We start from the raw sequence: 18477 nt of genomic DNA on the forward strand, positions 1-18477 counted from the left end.
TCAAAATACTAAATTATTTCAAAGGCAATTCTCTAAAGTGCACGTTAGGAAAGTATTTAAATTCCAAATAGTTTTGATAAATACTTTATTTATTATACAGAAGACAGTCATAGAAAAATTCATCAACCACTAGTTTAAAATAAAGATAAAGAAGGGGGTTAGCATGTCAGTGATTTTATCTAATGTGTCAGACTAAAGCCATCTTCCTTTAATAGCTGCCCACGTGGTTGGGGCATGCATTACATCATCTCCTGATTATAATAACAGCCTCTGAAGCTGGCTTCTCTGCTTAGTCTCCTCACTTCCAAATTAATCCAGCAGTATAATTCTCTATAAACTATCCCTTCTGCTTTGCTTCTATCGTTTTCTGACTTAGAAAAACCTACCACAGTTTCCCTAGTGCCTACCCGATCATGCTAAAGGCCCTTTCTTGGCTTCCCAGGCCCCTCTAATGAGGCCCACTGCACTGAGCTAACTGTCTTTGCCTCCTGTTACACATACAGACAGGCTGGATTTTCATCATGCAATTCTGCAATAGCTGCTGTGCATCCTCTGCTTCCCCCTGGTGGAAACATCCTGCTCAAATTCTTCCACTTACTCACATTCCACCATTAGCAGCTGCAACTCAGGACCCATTTCTCCACCAAGCTCTTTTACTCCTCCATCATAAACTGACCTCTCTCTGTTTCCAATCTCTTTTCTCTGCTCCTCATCAGGACCACTGGTGAGAACACTCAGAAAGCAGACACTCAGCCCAGGGATACATAGATGCAACTGCAGAATGCATACTACGTTCTAAATTTGCTGTGTGCTTTTTTGTTGAGAAAGAGAGTCTAAAACTTTCCTCAAATGCTCAGAAAAGATTAATGAACTCTCTACCCACTCAAACAGAAACTACAAACAAGAACAAAAAAATTCAGACTGAGCTCAATGTTCTCCATATCACTTGGGAACACAATAAAGCTTTGTCTCCCTCAATGATTTCTAAACCCCTTGAAAGTAAAGGACAAATCTTATCCTAGTTATTAAAGATAATACAACCATGCCCCAGCCACAGAGATAAATATCTAAAATAGCCATTAAGCTCTTGCCTCAGTTATTCTCTCAAATTAAGGGATTAGAAGAATTAAAACTTTGATTTGTACAAGAAAACCCACAGAATCTTGTGGAGCTCACAGAGACTGAACCAACAACCAGGGAGCCTGCACAGGACTAACATAGGCCCTCTACAGATATGTGACAGTTGTGCAGCTTGGTCTTCTCGTGGGACTCCTAACAGTGGGAGCAGGAGCTGTCTCTAATACTGTTGCCTGCTTTGGGGACCCTTTCCTCCTACTGAATTACCTCGTCCAGTCTTAATCAGAGAGGAGGTGCCTAGTCTCACTGCAACTTGATATTCCACAGCTGGCTGATATCCATGAGAGGCCCCCCTTTTCTGAAGAGAAACAGAGAAGGAGGATTGGAGGGGGAGAGTGGGAGGAGAGGAGGGAAGAAAAACTGTGGTTGGGATGTAAAAACATAATTTTTAAAAACTTGGGTTTGATTTTCAAGTCTCAGTTGTGCTAGCTCTCAAGTTTAATGTGAAGCTCATTCACTTCTGAGTCTTTTTTGGAGGGAGGGAACAGGGTTAGAGACAGGGTTTCTCTGTATAACCCTGGCTGTCCTGGAACTCACTCTGTAGAGCAGGCTGGTTTTGAACTCGGAGAGTCACCTACCTGCCTCTGCCTCCCAAGTGATGGGATTAAAGGCATGTGCTGGTACCACCTGGCTCACTTCTGAGTCTTTAAAATGTGAGTTTTCCATCCACAAGTCCAGAACTGTATTATTAATCCCCAAATCTAGGTACCTGATGCTGATCTGTCAGTGTTTCTGCAGTCATAGTGGCATACTATGACTGTGTATGACTGTGTGAGAAGAGCTAAATACTCCAGACACCATACTAATCTAATGTCATTGGAGGGGGTTGAAAGGAGAGAATTTTGTGCCTAATGAAATCAGCACCATAAACTGAACATAGTGGTGTGAAAACACCCATAATCTCAATACTCAGGAGTACTGAGATAAGAGGAGTGTGCATTTCAGGTCAGCCTAGCTCACTTCAGAGACAAAAAATTTAAAATCTCCACTATACATACTTTCAAAATATTTTAATGCATATTTGTTTTAAGAATGACAAGACTGGCCTAATTATCTAAGTTGTTCTTGACCTGAAGTTGTCTCAAAACAGCAAATGTTGAGCTTAGTTATTTTAACTTTAATCACTATTTACTTTTCAAGTCAAAGTTCATCCTAATACTAAAAAGATCTGAAGGTAAGAGATTTCTTCTAATCTCAAATTACCGAACTTACATACTTTCAATTAGTAAAGAATTTTTTCATTCATCCAACATTTGTTGAGTGTCCGCTAATGAATAAGTATATGAACTCTATAGCTCAGTAAACTTTGCTTCAAACACTAGCTTTCCACTCACTAAATTTGGAGCCTTTGGGAAAGTCACCAAGCCTCATTCCCTTTACTTACTTCCAGGGTTGCAATAAATGGTACGCTCAATAAAACACTGCATGTGACAATCAGGGTAATCAATGGTATAGAGTAAAACATCCAGCAATGACAGTCAATATCACTTTGTGCCCCACACTGTTCTATTCATGGAGTCAGGACTGAGATGAGTAAGAAGATTGATTTTTCATTCTTATTAAGAAGATAGATGATTATTTTGTTTACACTTTTTGTTACTAACAAAAGCAAGAGAATGTAACACAAATCCAATTCTTAAGATTACCTTTATCTGCAGCACCAGGAAATGTTGTGCTATCACTAGTGTTGTAGGAAAGCAAGATGCTGTCAATAAAATAATAAGATGCTTCCTTAGTAAAATTCACTTTCCAAGAGATTGCGGATCCAAATTGTACCACTATTTTGGTGCTGTTCCGGTCATCCCCACAGCTGCTTCCATTATATGTCACATTGGGAGGTTCTGAAATGGTTACAGTTTTCTAAAAGATAAAAAAGTTTAGGAGTGGGTGAGAAAAAACAGACAGCGATGAGTCCCACCCCTTTGCCTAGTGTGCTATGAAAAGCAGTCTCAGATTCTTACACACCAGGTGTCTGGACAAGTTCATGTATGTCTAAAGAAAATAGGAAAAGTTACCTGGACTCTTCTTATCTAGCTTTTTGCTCATTTCTGCAGATCTAGAGATGGAATTCAGGCTCTCATGCACAATGGGCAAGTGCTCAAACACTGAGCAGTTTCCCAGCTTATAGACAGGTTTTTTTTTTTTTTTTTTTGGTTTTTGAGGCAGGGTTTCTCTGTGTAGCTTTGGAGCCTGTCCTGGAACTCACTCTGTAGACCAGGCTGGCCTCGAACTCACAGAGATCTGCCTGGCTCTGCCTCCCAATACTGGGATTAAAGACATGCACCATCACCGCCCCGTTTTTTTAAGTAATACTATAGATAGGGCCTTAACAAAATGAAAATAAGGCAAAAAGACCAAGAAGAGAAAAACAAAAAGGTAGACAGAAATAGCAAACTAGTTTTTTAAAGGTTGGGAGCTCGACAGATGGCTCAGTGGTTAAAAGCACTGGCTGCTCATGCAGAGGGCCCAGGCTAGATTCCCAGAACCCACATTGTGGGCTCACAACTGTCTGTAACTCCAGTTCCAGGGGAAGCAATGCCCTTTTCTACCCTCCTTGGGCGCCAGGCACAAGTGGTGCACAAACACACAGAGAAAAAAAAATTAAGCCCACACACCCATACATACACATAAATTTTTTTAAATATCAAAATTTTTTAAAGATGAAAAGAAGAAATTGAAGATTTAATGTTAGTATATTATTTCAGAAGTGGTTAAAACTGAAATACCATGAAGTCTTTCCTCATTTGCATATAACCATCTCCAAGGAAAACTCCCCCTCCCCCCAAAAAAATGAATGTTAAGTATCCACTCCAATCTTAAACAGAATACTTTTTAAAGTATACTAGTTAAAAAAAAAATCATAGGATTTGCGAATTAGGTCGGTTATCATGAAATCTTATTTGTACATATATAGCTAAAGGATAAAGAAAGTCTAAATGTAAAGCCAGGAATGGTGGTGCATGCCTTTAATCTCAGCACTCAAGAGGCAGAGGCAGGCAGATCTCTGTGAGTTCAAGACCAGCCTGGTCCAGAGTTCCAGTCCAGCCAGGGCTGTTACACAGAGAAACCCTGTCTCAAACAAAACAAAACAACACAAAACAAAACAAGTCTAAATGTAAATAAACCCATACTCAAGACAAACATGGGACTGGGAAATAGTAAAGTGATAGAGTGCTTACCTGGCACCTAAGAGACTCTGGGTTCAAACCCCAGCACCACTATCATCAAAACCAAAACCAAACCAAAAAAACCTGTTTACTGTAAGGGACTAGAAAGATTGCTCAATGGTTAACAGCAGTGGCTACTCTTCCAGAGGATTCCCAGCACCCACATGGCAGCTCATTCTCATCTGTAATTCTGGTTCCACAGGATCCGATGCCCTCTATTGACCTCCAATACAATCATGGTGCACATATACATAAAAAGTAAGTAAATCTCAAAAGACAAATATGTTTACTTACAACAGTTTTGTTTGTAGTTTCATATGATATTGTGAAATTCATCTCCCATTTTGCAAAAAGGCAAGTACCTTTCGAATCTGTCAAATTAAGTTGCAATGCATAGGACTGAACAGCTCCTAGATTAAAAAATAAATAAATTGTACAATATAAGATAAAAATAAATTCTAGCCACTGCTGAAGTTCAACTCTAAAATGAAATCCGTCTGTTCAAGTATATGGTGCCGTGGTGGTTACTTCTCTTTGCAGTTTTTAACAGAGCACTGGTAAAAAGGGTAGCCTTTTCTCTTCTGGAAATAAATGGTTACTAGATCCTTGCTTGATGCTTAGGATGGCAGAAACCAGTGACTTTGATTCCCACATTCACTTGTGCCTTGTTAGTTCAGGTTTAGACCATTGCAGTTGCCTTATCGCTAATCTTGTTTGTTTCTTGCAGTGCTGGGGATCAAACCAGGGCTTCACACATTGGCAAGTGCTCTACTGAGCTATATCCAATGCTTCTTTGGAGGTAACTAAGGTAGGAGGAAGTTTGGAAGGTGTATTAAACTCTTGCTTCTCTCAAACCTATTCAGTGAAACTTTCTCTGCAATATTGATAGATCAGATGTCTTATGCTCTTACTCGAAACTCCATTGTCAACTATATGACTAGGACACATGGAAGTCTTCCCAAATAATTTTTTATTCTGATGTGATCAGGGTTAGCTTTTCCAAACACATGTATCACAAGACCAGAGAAGCAACATTTCAAAGGGCTGTTAGAGCCTAAATCTGTAAGAAAAGTCAATTTTTACAAATGCAGAGTCCATAACTGTATTTCACTTTGAAACTGAACTGAGTAAAAAGGCTGATGAACCTTTCACATGGACCCACAATTACTTCCTAAATTCTCAACCTGCTCCTTCTGTAAATGGAGAAACTTCAAACAGAAATGCTTTGGGACTTTTCATCTACCTTAACTCTCATCTTCTATACTTAAATGTTACTGAAACATTACCTATTAAACTCAAGTGCCTAAAGCTTCAATATTCTAATGGAGAAGGGGGAAATATGCCAGCAAATACACCTGCAACATAAATAACAGGCAACCATCTGAGAATCATCTTGCCTGTCTCATACATTACCCAATGGGAAAGTTGTCTCCTGTTAAAATAGTTGCACACCCTTTAATACTATCTGAGCAATCCAGTGTCATCTACAGGCAGGGACATGTTATTAGACTAAAGAGAAAACTCCTGAGAGGAATACCAAGCTGGCATGCCTCAGCAACAGCTTTCAAGCTGTACACAAAAGCCTACCTTTCATGCTCCAGAGACCTGGCTGTCTTAGCAAGCCCAAACACTATGCTAAAGCTTGTGATTGCTGACACTAAGTACTGGCAAGGATTCAGAAAGACCTTGTATGAGGAACATAGGTTTTTGCCATGATTCTTTTCTCCATAGACATGGAATGGAGCTGTAAAGCAGATCCAAGTCTACCCTGGAGAGTGCTGCTGAGAACTCCAACTTACAATTTCCCTAATCTGGAGGTTTGCTTTGCCTGTGCACCCGTGCTCTCGCTCTTGCGCTCACTTCCCCCCCACCCCAGCTTGGCATAAAGTCCCCAGCTTGTATCCCTGGTATAAAGCCTACTTGGTCATGATAAATGAATGATCTTTTAAATATGTTGTTGCAATCAATTTACTATGATTTTATTAAGAGCTTTGCATCTATATTCATTACAGGTATCAGTATACAGCTCTCTTTTGTTGTAGTCCTTAGAAGTTGAGTCTAGAATTGTGGTTACAAGAAGCCGGGTGGAGTAGATAGAAGGGGTGGAGAAATGCCAATCAATGGAAACTAAGTTACAGATAGGACAGTTAGGACTGAGAAACCCTGATGTACTTCAATGCACTACACAGTGGGGTGACTAGAGACAGCAGCAATGTACTGCATGTTTTAAAAAGAAAGGACTTTCAAAACTTTCCCCATAAAGAAATGAGCAGCACCAGGGATCAATGTTTAGCTTGATTTTTTTTTAAATTACACAATACTCATATGCATAAAAATCATATCTCATTTTATTGTGTACAAGTTTATGTTTTATGTATTAGTTAAAATCAATTTAAAAATAAGGGTGCTCTTCTTCTACTCAAACCACTCAAAACTATTATGAAAATAATTGAGAACCAGGCATGGTGGTGCACACTTACAAACCCAGCATTCAGGAAGCTGAGGCATGAGGCTGCAGTGATGGCTAAGTGGTTAAGAGCACCTGTTATTCTCGCAGAGAACAGGGGTTCAAAGTTCCCAGTACCTACATGGCAGCTCACAACTGTCTGTAACTCCAGTTCCAGGGATCCCATGTCCTCTTCTGGCTTCTATGGGCACGTAATTACATACATGCAAAACACTAATATACATTGTTAATATTCTGATCCGCCCCTTGAAATCCCACCCCTTGGTGCCACCGTGCATCCTGACGTAAGTCTCATTCTAAGAAAAATCTCCTCCATTTCCTCTCTCTCTTCCACTTTTCCTCCCATGAGGTGCGCACCCTTGACCTCTCTCTTTCTGTCTCTCTTTCCTATCTTTCTCTTCATCTCTCTATTATAATAAACTCTCCACATGGATGCGGTGACTAGGGTGTGAATTACTGGCCGCCGCATCTGCATGGCCTGCCACTGCATTTGCCCAGCATGTTTCCCTGCACACGTGGGATACCCTCAGGGGTCCCCGCCTCCGCACAATAATTCATAACGTACATAAAAAATAAATCTAAAATACTAAAAAAAGGCTGGGCTGGAGAGATAGCTCAGTGGTTAAGAGCATTAGATGCTGCAGAGGACCTGAGTTTGAGTCCCAGCACTACATGGTGGCTCACAACGACCTGTAACTCCAGCTCCTGATATCCTCTTCCGGCATAGGCTGGCGCCAGGAACATAAGTGGTGCACAGTCATATACGCAGGCAAACCACCTATGCCCATAAAATTAAATTAAATTTTAAAAATTTAAAAAGAGGCTGAGGCTGGTGAATTACATGCTCAAAGCTAACCTAAGCTACAAAATCGTCTCAAAACACGGTATCTGGAGGCAAGCAGATCTCTACGAGTTGGAGGCCAACCTGGTCTACAGAGCAAGTTCTAGGGCAGCCAGGACTACACAGAGAAACCCTGTCTTGAAAAAAAAATTTAAGAAATAAAAAGTGTCTCCTATGGTAATTATTTTCTTCTCAAAAGATATTAAAGTAACAGGAAGAAAGTTGTGTAACATAGTAATAGGATCAATTTGCCCAAGGTGAGAAAGTAAAGGTTTTAAGAAGAGAGTTCAGGGCTGGAGAGATGGCTCAGAGGTTAAGAGCACCAACTGCTCTTCCAGAGGTCCTGAGTTCAATTCCTAGCACCCACATGGTGGCTCACAACCATCTGTAATGAGATCTGGCGCCCTCTTCTGTATATGTAATAAATAAATAAATAAATCTTAAAAAAAAAGAGAGAGTTCAGGTTGTAGTTCACATTTATCACTTACAATCAAACTCAAGAGAGCTAATCTACCTTCTGAAGACAGGAAAAAGAGGAATGCCCTGAGGACGCAGACACACCTGCCCACCCCTCTCAAGGCCACCAGCATAGCTCTTGCTTTTACTCCCAGGCTTATCAGCTCAAACTCAACAATTTCAAAATCCAGATTAATTCTTTCACTTCCTCCTCCAGATGGGCTCTTTCCTCAACCTGTATTCTATTCCCAGTCTACCTACCACTCCATCCTTCCCCACTACAGACCCCTCTGGGCTGTCCCTGAAAAGCACTGCTAGATACCACTGCCTTCTCCAACACTCCTGTTTAAACACTTTTACTGGTTCCCAAACTAAATTTAAATTCCTATTTGACTTTCAAAGTAATCTTTAATCTTGTCCCACCTATGGCTTCAATATCACTAGACCATTTTCCCAGAATACACCCTTTCATCTGGTTGAACTTGTTTCCAATGGGCCCAAAGGCTTCTATGTTGTGTCTAGCTAGCACTTGAGATCCACTTTCTTCTTGATGGCTTAAATATTCCTCAAGGACTGCCATTCATTGGGGCTATAAAGATGAAATAACTGTACCCTTCAACTTGACTCTAACTGCTGGTCCCTATCACTGGCTGCTACTCAAACTGAAAATGTTGAACACTTGCTTTCCCAATCTCCCTTACAGCTAAACTGTGCCTAACAAAGAACTCCACCCCAGACTTGAAGTAAAAGAATTGAGAATGGCACCGGCTATAGGCAAAGCATCCTACGGTTAAGGAAATGGCTCAGCAGGTTCAAGTGCCCAAGCAAAAAGGTGACACTAGCCAGTGGTAGAAGCTGAAGTTTTGCACTTGCTCACAACAGTGCAATCCAGTATTGAATCCGGTTTTGGTATATACAGCCAGAGGTGTTCCTCTTTCCAAGTAACTTTAATCTACTATGCACCTTTTTAAATTTTTGTACATTATTTATTTTCTTGTGGTTTGGGTACCGGAGATTGAACTGGGGAGCAAGTGTGCTATCACTCAACTACATGCCCAGTCCTTGCTCACTTTTTTTTAAAGCAAAACATCTTACTAAGATGTAACATACACAGCATAACATGCAAGGAAAAGGTGTACACAGTGTTAAGTACAGCTCGGAGCATTTTTTTAATTACATGGGCAAATGAGCCCTCCCTTCAAGAAGCAAAAAATTCCAAGTACAGTCTGGGTATCCATGGGAACAGACTCCAGGACTCTCAGATACTGAAGTTCACAGATGTTCTAGTCCCTTACATAAAATGGTGTATGAAGTATTTACACTTAACCCATCCACATCCTCCTATATACTTTAAAACCTCCCTGGATCACTTACATAATACAGTGTAAATGTGATGTAAACAGTTACGCTATATTGTTTAGGAAACAGTGACCAAAAAGAAGTTTATAATTCAGTATAGATACTATGCTTTTCTCTCCTACTTTGATCCATAGCTGGTTGAGTTTGTGGATTTGCAACCTATGGAGAACAAAGAAGGCTAACTATACCCCCAAAGTCCCTACAGCTTCCCCACTCAGTTACTACTATTCGCCTTCCAAGGTAAAATACCACCCTGACTTGTAACAACATAGATGACTACTGCCTGTTTTGTAGCTTGACATAAACAGAATAATTTACTGTGCTCTCTTTTGTGTCTGGCTTCTTCAGATTCACTGTAATGAGTATAACTACAATTAATTCATTATTTCTATTATACTGCTTCTAACCATGGAGTGAATCTTTGCTATGTATCTGTGGTATTCTTGACAGACAGCTACAAAGTCTGTCCCATCACAAACGCTGCTGTAAACATTCTTTGTGTATTGGTAAACCTGTGTGTGTTGAATATTTCTAACAGTGGACTTGTGGTTTCAAAGAGTATGCAAATGTCCCATTTTAGTTTGAGGGTTTTGTTGTTGCTGTCGGAGAGGAGGCTGTGTGGTTTGTTTGCTGGTTTGTTTTGAGACAGTCTTTTCTTCCTTTTTTTCCTTTTCTGAAGCAGTGTCTCACTATGTAGCTTGGAACTCACCGTGTAGACTAAGCTGGCCTTGAACAGATCACATGCTTCTGCCTCAGAAGTGCCAGGATTAAGAGTGAACCACCACGCCTAGCCAGATAGTCTTGGTATAGTCTTGGTACATATCCCAGAATGGCCGTGAACTCACTGTTTCCCAGGCTACTAAGAACTTTATTCTCCTGCCTGGAATTACAGGTCTGTGTTATCAAACTTTGCCCCACTATGTTTTTAATAAATTCCCTTTCTGCTTTCTCATGCTTGTAACTGAGAACCTGGACTGAAGTTGGGTGTGGTGATGCATGCCTGTAATCCTAGCACTTGGGAAGCTAAGGCAGGAAGAATTTAAGGCTGTAGTCCAGGAATAGTAAGCCCCCTCAACCACTGTCTAAAAAAAACCCACAGAACCCATGCTTGCATGCTCTCCACTGTTTAGCAGTAATTTCTCCAAAAACTTCCCTTGAATATAAAAGCCCTTACAAAGCAGTTTATAATGCATATTTGCACATCTCAGTGGACTTCACACTATCTTCAATTACCCTCATAGTTTATGCTCTTTCAGTATTTTTTTACTATATGGACAAATGAAAGATAATTTTCAAATGAAGAACTACAAATGGCCAATAAATACATTAAAAAGTATTCAACATCATCGGCTCTCAGGGCATTGCAAATCCAGCTATTTTATATCATTGAATCCTGTCTCACCTACTGGCAAAAGCTCCAAATAGCACTTTGAAACTGTCACCTCACAGCAAACTAGTATGCTGTGGAAACTGAAGTACAGTAAGTGATTTGTTATTAATAAAACACCGAAGTCTGTGAGTGAGTGATATATGTGGAGAAAGATTCTCTTTTGCTAGTGTTTCTATCACTCATTTGAATTCCAATATGCACCTTTGACCGTAAGATCTTATCCAAGCTGCAGTCCCTAGAGTGTGTCTTTTATATGAATGTCATCTATCTTGTCTGTCACGTTGGAGGAGAACAGGTCTATTACTTTTCCTCTATCTCCTATCATTCCTAGTAGTGCTGAATACATATTAGGTTTTCAATAAATACTGACTGATTACATCAAAGTGAAAACACCCTGCAATGTGGACCTGAAATACAGCTCAGTCTAATTACAAGGAAGGCCAATACTTTTGAACTTCCAAATCATGAATTTATCAATGTTCTGGATATATTGCCTCAAACTTCATGTCAGTTTTCCATAAACTGTGACTTGGATTTCAAGCTAGGAATAATGCTTTTCCCAAAAAGTGAAAGATTAATTTTGAAATGTTACACTTCAGTAGAATGTTTCGAGCAAGTGATCTCCACACTTAACTGCTATGCTTGATTTTTAGAATATCTAAACTATTTTAAAGGCTGTAAGTCCTTTAAGAGCCATAGCTAAATGTATCCTAGAATGTGTGATTACGGCGCTGAAAGTTTATTCTCAAAAGAAAAGAAGGGCTGGAGAGATAGCTCAGTGGTTAAGAGAACTGGCTGCCCTTCCAGAGGACCCAGGTTCAATTCCCAGCAACCACATGGTGGCTCATACCTGTCTGTAACTCTAGTTCCAGGGGATCTGGCACCCTCACACAGACATACATGCAGGCAAAACACCAGTGCACATAAAATAAAAATAAATTAAAATATAGTCATAGCTCAAAATCAACATTCTCGTGCAATTATCTTCTCGGTACTGTTCCAAATAGGTCATTTATAGGTTCTTTTAGTATTCAGACTCAGTTATCCAAACACAAAGCATTGTATTAAAAAAAAAAAAAGTAAGCCAGGAGATAGTGGCACATGCCTTTAATCCCAGCACTCAGGAGGCAGAGCCAGGTGGATCTCTGTGAGTTCGAGGCCAGCCTGGGCTACAGAGTGAGATCCAGGACAAGCACCAAAACTACACAGAGAAACCCTGTCTCAAAAAACCAAAAAAAAAAAAGTGGTTAGGTTTGTACAAGTCTATTTGGCCCAAATGTATCTGAAAAATACACAGATTAAAACAATGGCCTATGGTGATGCACGCCTTTAATTCCAGCACTCAGGAGGCAGAGGCAGGTAGATTTCTACGAGTTCTAGACCAGACTGGTCTACAGAATGAGTTCCAGGACAGTCATGGCTACATAGAAACCCTGTCTCAAAAAAAAAGTAGATGGAAGATAGTGAAAAAAAATCATACAAGAGGGGATGGAGAGATGGCTCTGGTTAAAAGCACAGGATGCTTTTCCAGAGGACCCAGGTTCAATTCCCAAAGCCCACAACAGTCTCTAATTCTAGTCCCAGGAGATCCAACATCCTCTTGTGGCCCCAAGGACCAGGCATAAATATGATACACAGACGTACAAGCAGGCAAAACACTCCGAGATAAAATTTAAAAATTGAAAATAAAAATAGCCGGGCGGTGGTGGCGCACGCCTTTAATCCCAGCACTCGGGAGGCAGAGCCAGGCGGATCTCTGTGAGTTCGAGGCCAGCCTGGACTACCAAGTGAGTTCCAGGAAAGGCGCAAAGCTACACAGAGAAACCCTGTCTCGAAAAACCAAAAAAAAAAAAAAAAAAAAAAGAAAATAAAAATAAAAAATCCATACAACACAGTGACCTCAGAATGAAGAGAACTCATCTGCAGAGCTGAGAAGCTAAAATTCCACTCAGGAAGCCAAGCTTACTAGCTGTGAGACTCTGGGCCGGTTACCCTTGCCAGGAATTACAGTATCTATTTGTCTAATGGGTTTTTTGATAGGATATAAACACTCAGAGCTAAGAGATGTTTTCCAAGCAAGTTAGAGACCCTGTTTACAAGCCTCCCTTTCGGTAAACACTGGGGCTTAAAGGAAGGGATCCTTTCCCATTTAAGGTGTATCTTTACTTTCATCATCTTAAGTCCTATCCTAAACTTTACCCATTTACCTTGAGGTTGGCCAAAATGTTTTTTTTTGGGGGGGGGGGGGGTTGGGGAGAGGGGAGAAGGTACATGGAGCCGGAGAGATGGCCCAATGGTTAGAGCATTGTTCTTGCAGAGGACCTGGGTTCAATTCTCAGCACCCATATGGTGCTCACAACCATCCATAACTCCAGTTCCAGGGAATCCAACTCCCTCTTTTGATCCCCAAGGCCACCAAGCATGCGTGTAATACACAGACATACATGCAAGCAAAACATACATATAAAATAAATAAAATATTTTTTAAAGGCATAGGACCAAGGAGATGGCTCAGCAGGCAAAGGTACTTGCTACCAACCTGACAACCTAAATTCAATTCCTGAGGCCCACAGGATAGAAGTTTGACTCCTTAAAGTTGTCCTCTGTTTTCCACATGCATAACACACACACACACACACACACACACACACACACACACACACACACACACTTTACAAAACAGGGCATAGCCTAAAATCCCAGCACCAAGAGACTGAGGCAGGAGGACTGCCATGAATTCTAGGCCAGCCCAGGGTACACAGTGAGTTCCAGGCAAGCCTAGGCTAAGGAATGAGACCACTAAAAAAAAAAAGTAGGGCATAAAGGCAAATACTCTTTCTTCTCTGTTTAATGATGACCTTCCTGTAAGTTTACATCTAATTAGCTGTTCTCATGTTTACCTGTGACTCATTCACGTTTTTCTTTTTGTTACCTCTGCTACAACAGAAAACAATAAGGTTTTAAGCTATGAATGTTGGTCATGTGAAAAGTAACATTTAAAATTAATAAAACATACTATTCTAAACCATGAAATGACTTCCTTGATTTTTTTAAGGTCAGAGAGTAGGTAAGAAAATGAGATGACTCTATTGAAGTAATGGAAAAATGCCTATTGCTGAGCCGCATTGGCAGGCCTCCAGAGTTCTTTTGCAATGCACAGCGGGATACCAACAAGTACTTATAAAATACACTTTTGGAATTGAAGGATCTCTGGCCACTTCAGTACAAAATTGTGATAAAGAAGTACAGCCTTTCTGAACCAGGGTCACAGAAGTTACCTCCAATGCTGTGAAATAAGGCTGGGTTACAGACAAAAGTCCAACGCACATTACAGGGAAAGAAGGCTAGATACACAGGAATATATTTGAATATCATTACCCCATCAGATATGATAACCAATGACTAATGGATTAATGTCAAGCCTGTCCTTTCAAATGTCTCTACTATATATAGATGAATTTTTATTGAATCATGAATTCAAAGTTATCAGTTAAACAAAATGTGCTAAGGCTGCAGAAAAAAATAAACAACAAGTCTTTCAGATGCTCTCCAAAAGGAGAGACAGATGCTGGTTGTCTGAGAAAACCTAATTCTCACCAAGTCCTTCGAGTTCTCCACATTAATCCTCATGCCTAAGCAGGCAGATTTCGAGTGCTAGATGTAATGGTGCATGCCTTAAATCCCTGCACTAAAGAGGTAGAGGTAGGTGGATCTCTAAGTTTGAGGTCAGGCTGGTTTACATAGAGAGTTCCAGGGCTACATAGTAAGACCCTGTCCACTCCTAACCTCCGCCCCCAAGGAGCACAAGTAGGAGAGACTACAATTACCATGAGATTATCCTACACTTATCTGCACTCTTACACTGATTTGGAAGTTCTTGATCCAAAGACACCAAAGAGCTTTTTGAAAACATCCTTTATTGTCCACAGAAAACAGAGACCACGTTTGGTCTAGTTCATCATCTTACCTACCATCCCAATGAATACCCTCAGCAAAAATTTACTGGCCTTTAACCACTAGGCCTGGTACTACATAGAGCATAGGAAAGACCAGCAGCTAAGGTCACCCATTCCTCTCAGAGACTAATACCGTAAGGTAAAGAACAGAAAATAGGCTAGTATACCTAAGAGTTTGGGAAATAAGATTTATTCTTTTTTTAGCTTAAGTAATTTCTGTTGTATTTATCTTTATTGAAAATTCATAATATAGTCGGATCATGGTTTCTCCTTCCAACTCCTCCCTTATCCTCCCCACCCATATTACCCCAAATAGTTATAGGTAGGGCAGACCTCCTTAAAGCACCAAAGTCTCCACCCAAATGTCACTCAACCCTAGGAAGCCCTATGACCACATAATATAAACACACAGGTCATCCCGCCAGCCAACTATCTCACCTATTCATTTCACTCCTCATTATCGGCTTCCTCTTTGTTATGGTCCTTTTCGCTATCTGAAAATGTTATTATTTACCTGTTGGGCTATCTTCCACCTCTAAAATATAGGTTCTATGACAGCAGAGCCTCCACTGTCTTGTCCATTGCTGTCTCCCTTTCATGTGGTTGAGTGGTTAGAATATAATAGGCAGTTAATAAACATCTGTGGGAGAGAGTGGCCCCCAACATGAACTACATTCAGGAGAGTTATCAAAGTTTTTTTTTACCTCTAAGAGGAGCCTCAAAGGTTTTTTAAAAGTCTCATTCAACCCTTTAAAAAACAGAAGTTAAGCCAGGTGTGGTAACACATGCCTTTAATCCCAGCACTCAGGAGGCAGAGGCAGGTGGATCTCTGTGGGTTCCAGGCCAGTGTGGTCTACAAAGTAAGTTCCATAACAGCCAAAGCTACACAGAGAAACCCTGTCTCGAAAAACCAAAAATAGAAGTTAAGCTAGTTATAAAAATCGATGACCACAGAATTCTGTCACTAAGGAAACACAATTAAGCAATGATGTTAGGAAAGGAATTTCATCTGTTGCCCTTTTCATGTTTTTAACTCATAGACCTTTTTTCAACGTGGTCTTTCATTGGTTATAATTCATTCAAATGAAAGCCAGCAAAAAGTTTTCTGTGAGCAGTGGTGGCACATGCCTTTAATCCCAGCACTCAAACAAACCAAATAAATTAACAAATTTCTGTGAAAAACACTAATGTAAAATCTAAGAATATTTTCTATACTTGCTTTAAAGCAAGGATTTTGGTCTTCCTTTTCCACGATGCTGGAGATTAAACCTAGGGCCTCACACATGTTGTGCAAGTGCTCTACCATCAAGGTATAGGTCCAGACTTGTAGATTTTTTTTTTTTAGTTTTTTGAGACAGGGTTTCTCTGTGTAACAGTCCTAGCTGTCCTGGAACTCACTCTGTAGACCAGGCTGGCCTCGAACTCACAGAGATCTGCCTGCCTCTGCCTCCCGAGTGCTGGGATTAAAGGCGTGCGCCACCAACCACTCGGCCGTGGCTTGCTAAAGTCTTAGGAGTATAAGGCACACAGAATCTTGAGCCTCACAGCAAAATCAAGAGATGTCTGAAAGAACAGCTGTGCAGACTTTTTTTTTTGGGGGGGGGGGGGCTTCAAGACAGAGTTTCTTTGTGTAACAGCTCTGGCTGTCCTGGAACTCACTCTGTAGACCAGGCTGGCCTCACCCAGAGATCCACCTGCCTCTGCCTCCTCGGCGATGGGATTAAAGGCTTGTGCCACCACCACCTGGCCTCGGCTACACTTAAAAACTGGATCCTGGGCTGGAGAGGTGGCTCAGTGGTCACTCTTCCAGAGAACCCAGATTTGGTTCCCAGTACCCACGCCACAGGTTACAACTGTCTATGAAAACTCCAGTTCTAGGGTACAAAAGTGCTGCCCTCTTCAAATCACCACAGGCACCAGGTACACATGTCATATACAGACATGCAGGCAGACAAAACACATTACATAAAATAAAAATAGATAAAACAAAAAAAATTAACCCTGAATCCCATATTGTTAAATGTTGCTCCTGTAGATCCCTTTCTGAATTTGTGAATGGAAGGAGTCAGCTTTCAAAACCATCCAAAAGGATGAATCTAGTAACTCCAGATTCACTAGGTTTGAGCATTTCTTCCATGTATTAAGTTTCGCCTGTTTACTTTCTACAGTTAGTAAGCACTGCTTTTGTAAACGCAAAACAAAAGATTTCAAAAAAAAAATTAATGGCACAAAAGCCAACATGTAGGTCAACTATTCTTCTCAGTTTCTCTGAACAATAACAGCGTTGTGTTTGTGCAGATTCAACTGGCAGGGAATTACTGGTTAATAGGTGCCTCTGTCAGATGTGTTCTTGTCACTGATAAGGTGTTTTCCACTGTAAACAAGCCTCTCGTGGGGTCAGCCAGCCCTCAGCAAATGCTCCCCAGGTAAGGGTTAGAATTAAGTGTTCATGCCAAGCCTCATGGCCCAATTTCAGAAGTGTTATAGGAGGAGTTGCTTACACAATGTGGTCAGCTAGACCAGATCAAGGACCTGCAAATGTTTTAGAGTCAGAATGTCTACAGAAGACCTCACAGAGTTTTGGTTTGTTTAAGTGAATTATATTTGCTGGCACTTCTGTATTAGAAACGAAATAAATAAGTAGTAAGAACACTGGAGTCATCAGGGTGGTGATATCACCACATATTATGTAGCTTCTGGAAAATTCTACTGTATATAAGCAAAAGGCTGAGAGTGAAAAGGAGAACAATCTTAGTACTGTTAGGGAAAGTTTTGAATGCACAGGCTCTCTAGCAAGGTCCTTGAGAGTTACTGGATAAACTCATCAAACGCTATGCTCAGAAGTTGGGCTCCTCACACCTGGCACTGCTAATGTGTTGAAGGAGATAACTTTTTTTTTTTTTTTAGTTTTCTCTGTGTAACAGTCCTACTGATCCTGGAATTCACTCTGTAGACCAGGCTGGCCTCGAACTCGGAGATCGGCCTGCCTCTATCTCCCAAGTGCTGGGATTAAAGGCCTGTGCCACCCCGCCCGGCTGGAGACAATTCATTGAGAGTGGCTGTCCTGTTCTTGCAGGCAGATTAGTAGGATCCCTGGCCTCTATTCACTAGAAGCCACCCAGTGGGACAAGCAAAAATGCCTCTAGGATATAGATGTATATACAAATACTATATTCATGAAATAGCAATAGATGAAAAAAGAGGTCATGAATATGAAGGCGAGCAGGGAGGGGTATATGGGAGGATTCAGAGGGGGTAAAGGAAGAGAAAAATGTACTCTCAATATAATGTCAAAAAAAAAACCCTCAAAAGCTATTATGGAAAATTTTTTTAAATGCCTCTACAAGATATTACCAAATGCCCACTGGGTGAGAACACACTGTTCTACTCCACTGAATTGTGAATTACAAATGCAATTCTTTGCCCTCTCAATATCCCCCAATCTACCTATCTGCACCCCATTCCAATCTGGGTCTTTTCCTTCTATCCCTTTATTAAAGTACAAACAGCAAGGGCCACTAGGTAACAACAAGCAGATTAAATCAGGTCATCAGGACTCACTGTGTTCAAAGTTCAAGTTTAGGCTGTTATGGACTCTCAGTCTATCGGGGTGGATCACAACCAACCAACCTCAACCCATTCACTCCACCTAGGCACAAGGCAGTCCTTAGGCTATTACCTCCCACTTTTAAATCACGAACAAG

The 18477-nt window shown here is 40.8% G+C and overlaps 1 protein-coding gene across 2 annotated transcripts in view; it reads right to left on the reverse strand.

The window, feature by feature from the left end:
* The window catches only part of Lamp2 (lysosomal associated membrane protein 2), a 45463-nt gene that overhangs the window by 25791 nt on the left and 1195 nt on the right, over nt 1-18477 (reverse strand). For both annotated transcript variants that reach the window (XM_059250284.1, XM_059250285.1), the window contains exons 2-3: nt 4599-4714; nt 2784-2997 (exon numbers count right to left, since the gene is read on the reverse strand). In XM_059250284.1, the coding sequence (XP_059106267.1) occupies nt 2784-2997; nt 4599-4714 (330 nt within the window). The remainder of the gene's footprint in view (nt 1-2783; nt 2998-4598; nt 4715-18477) is intronic.

This window comes from Peromyscus eremicus, chromosome X, assembly GCF_949786415.1.
Source record: "Peromyscus eremicus chromosome X, PerEre_H2_v1, whole genome shotgun sequence".
Classification (NCBI taxonomy): Eukaryota; Metazoa; Chordata; class Mammalia; order Rodentia; family Cricetidae; genus Peromyscus; species Peromyscus eremicus.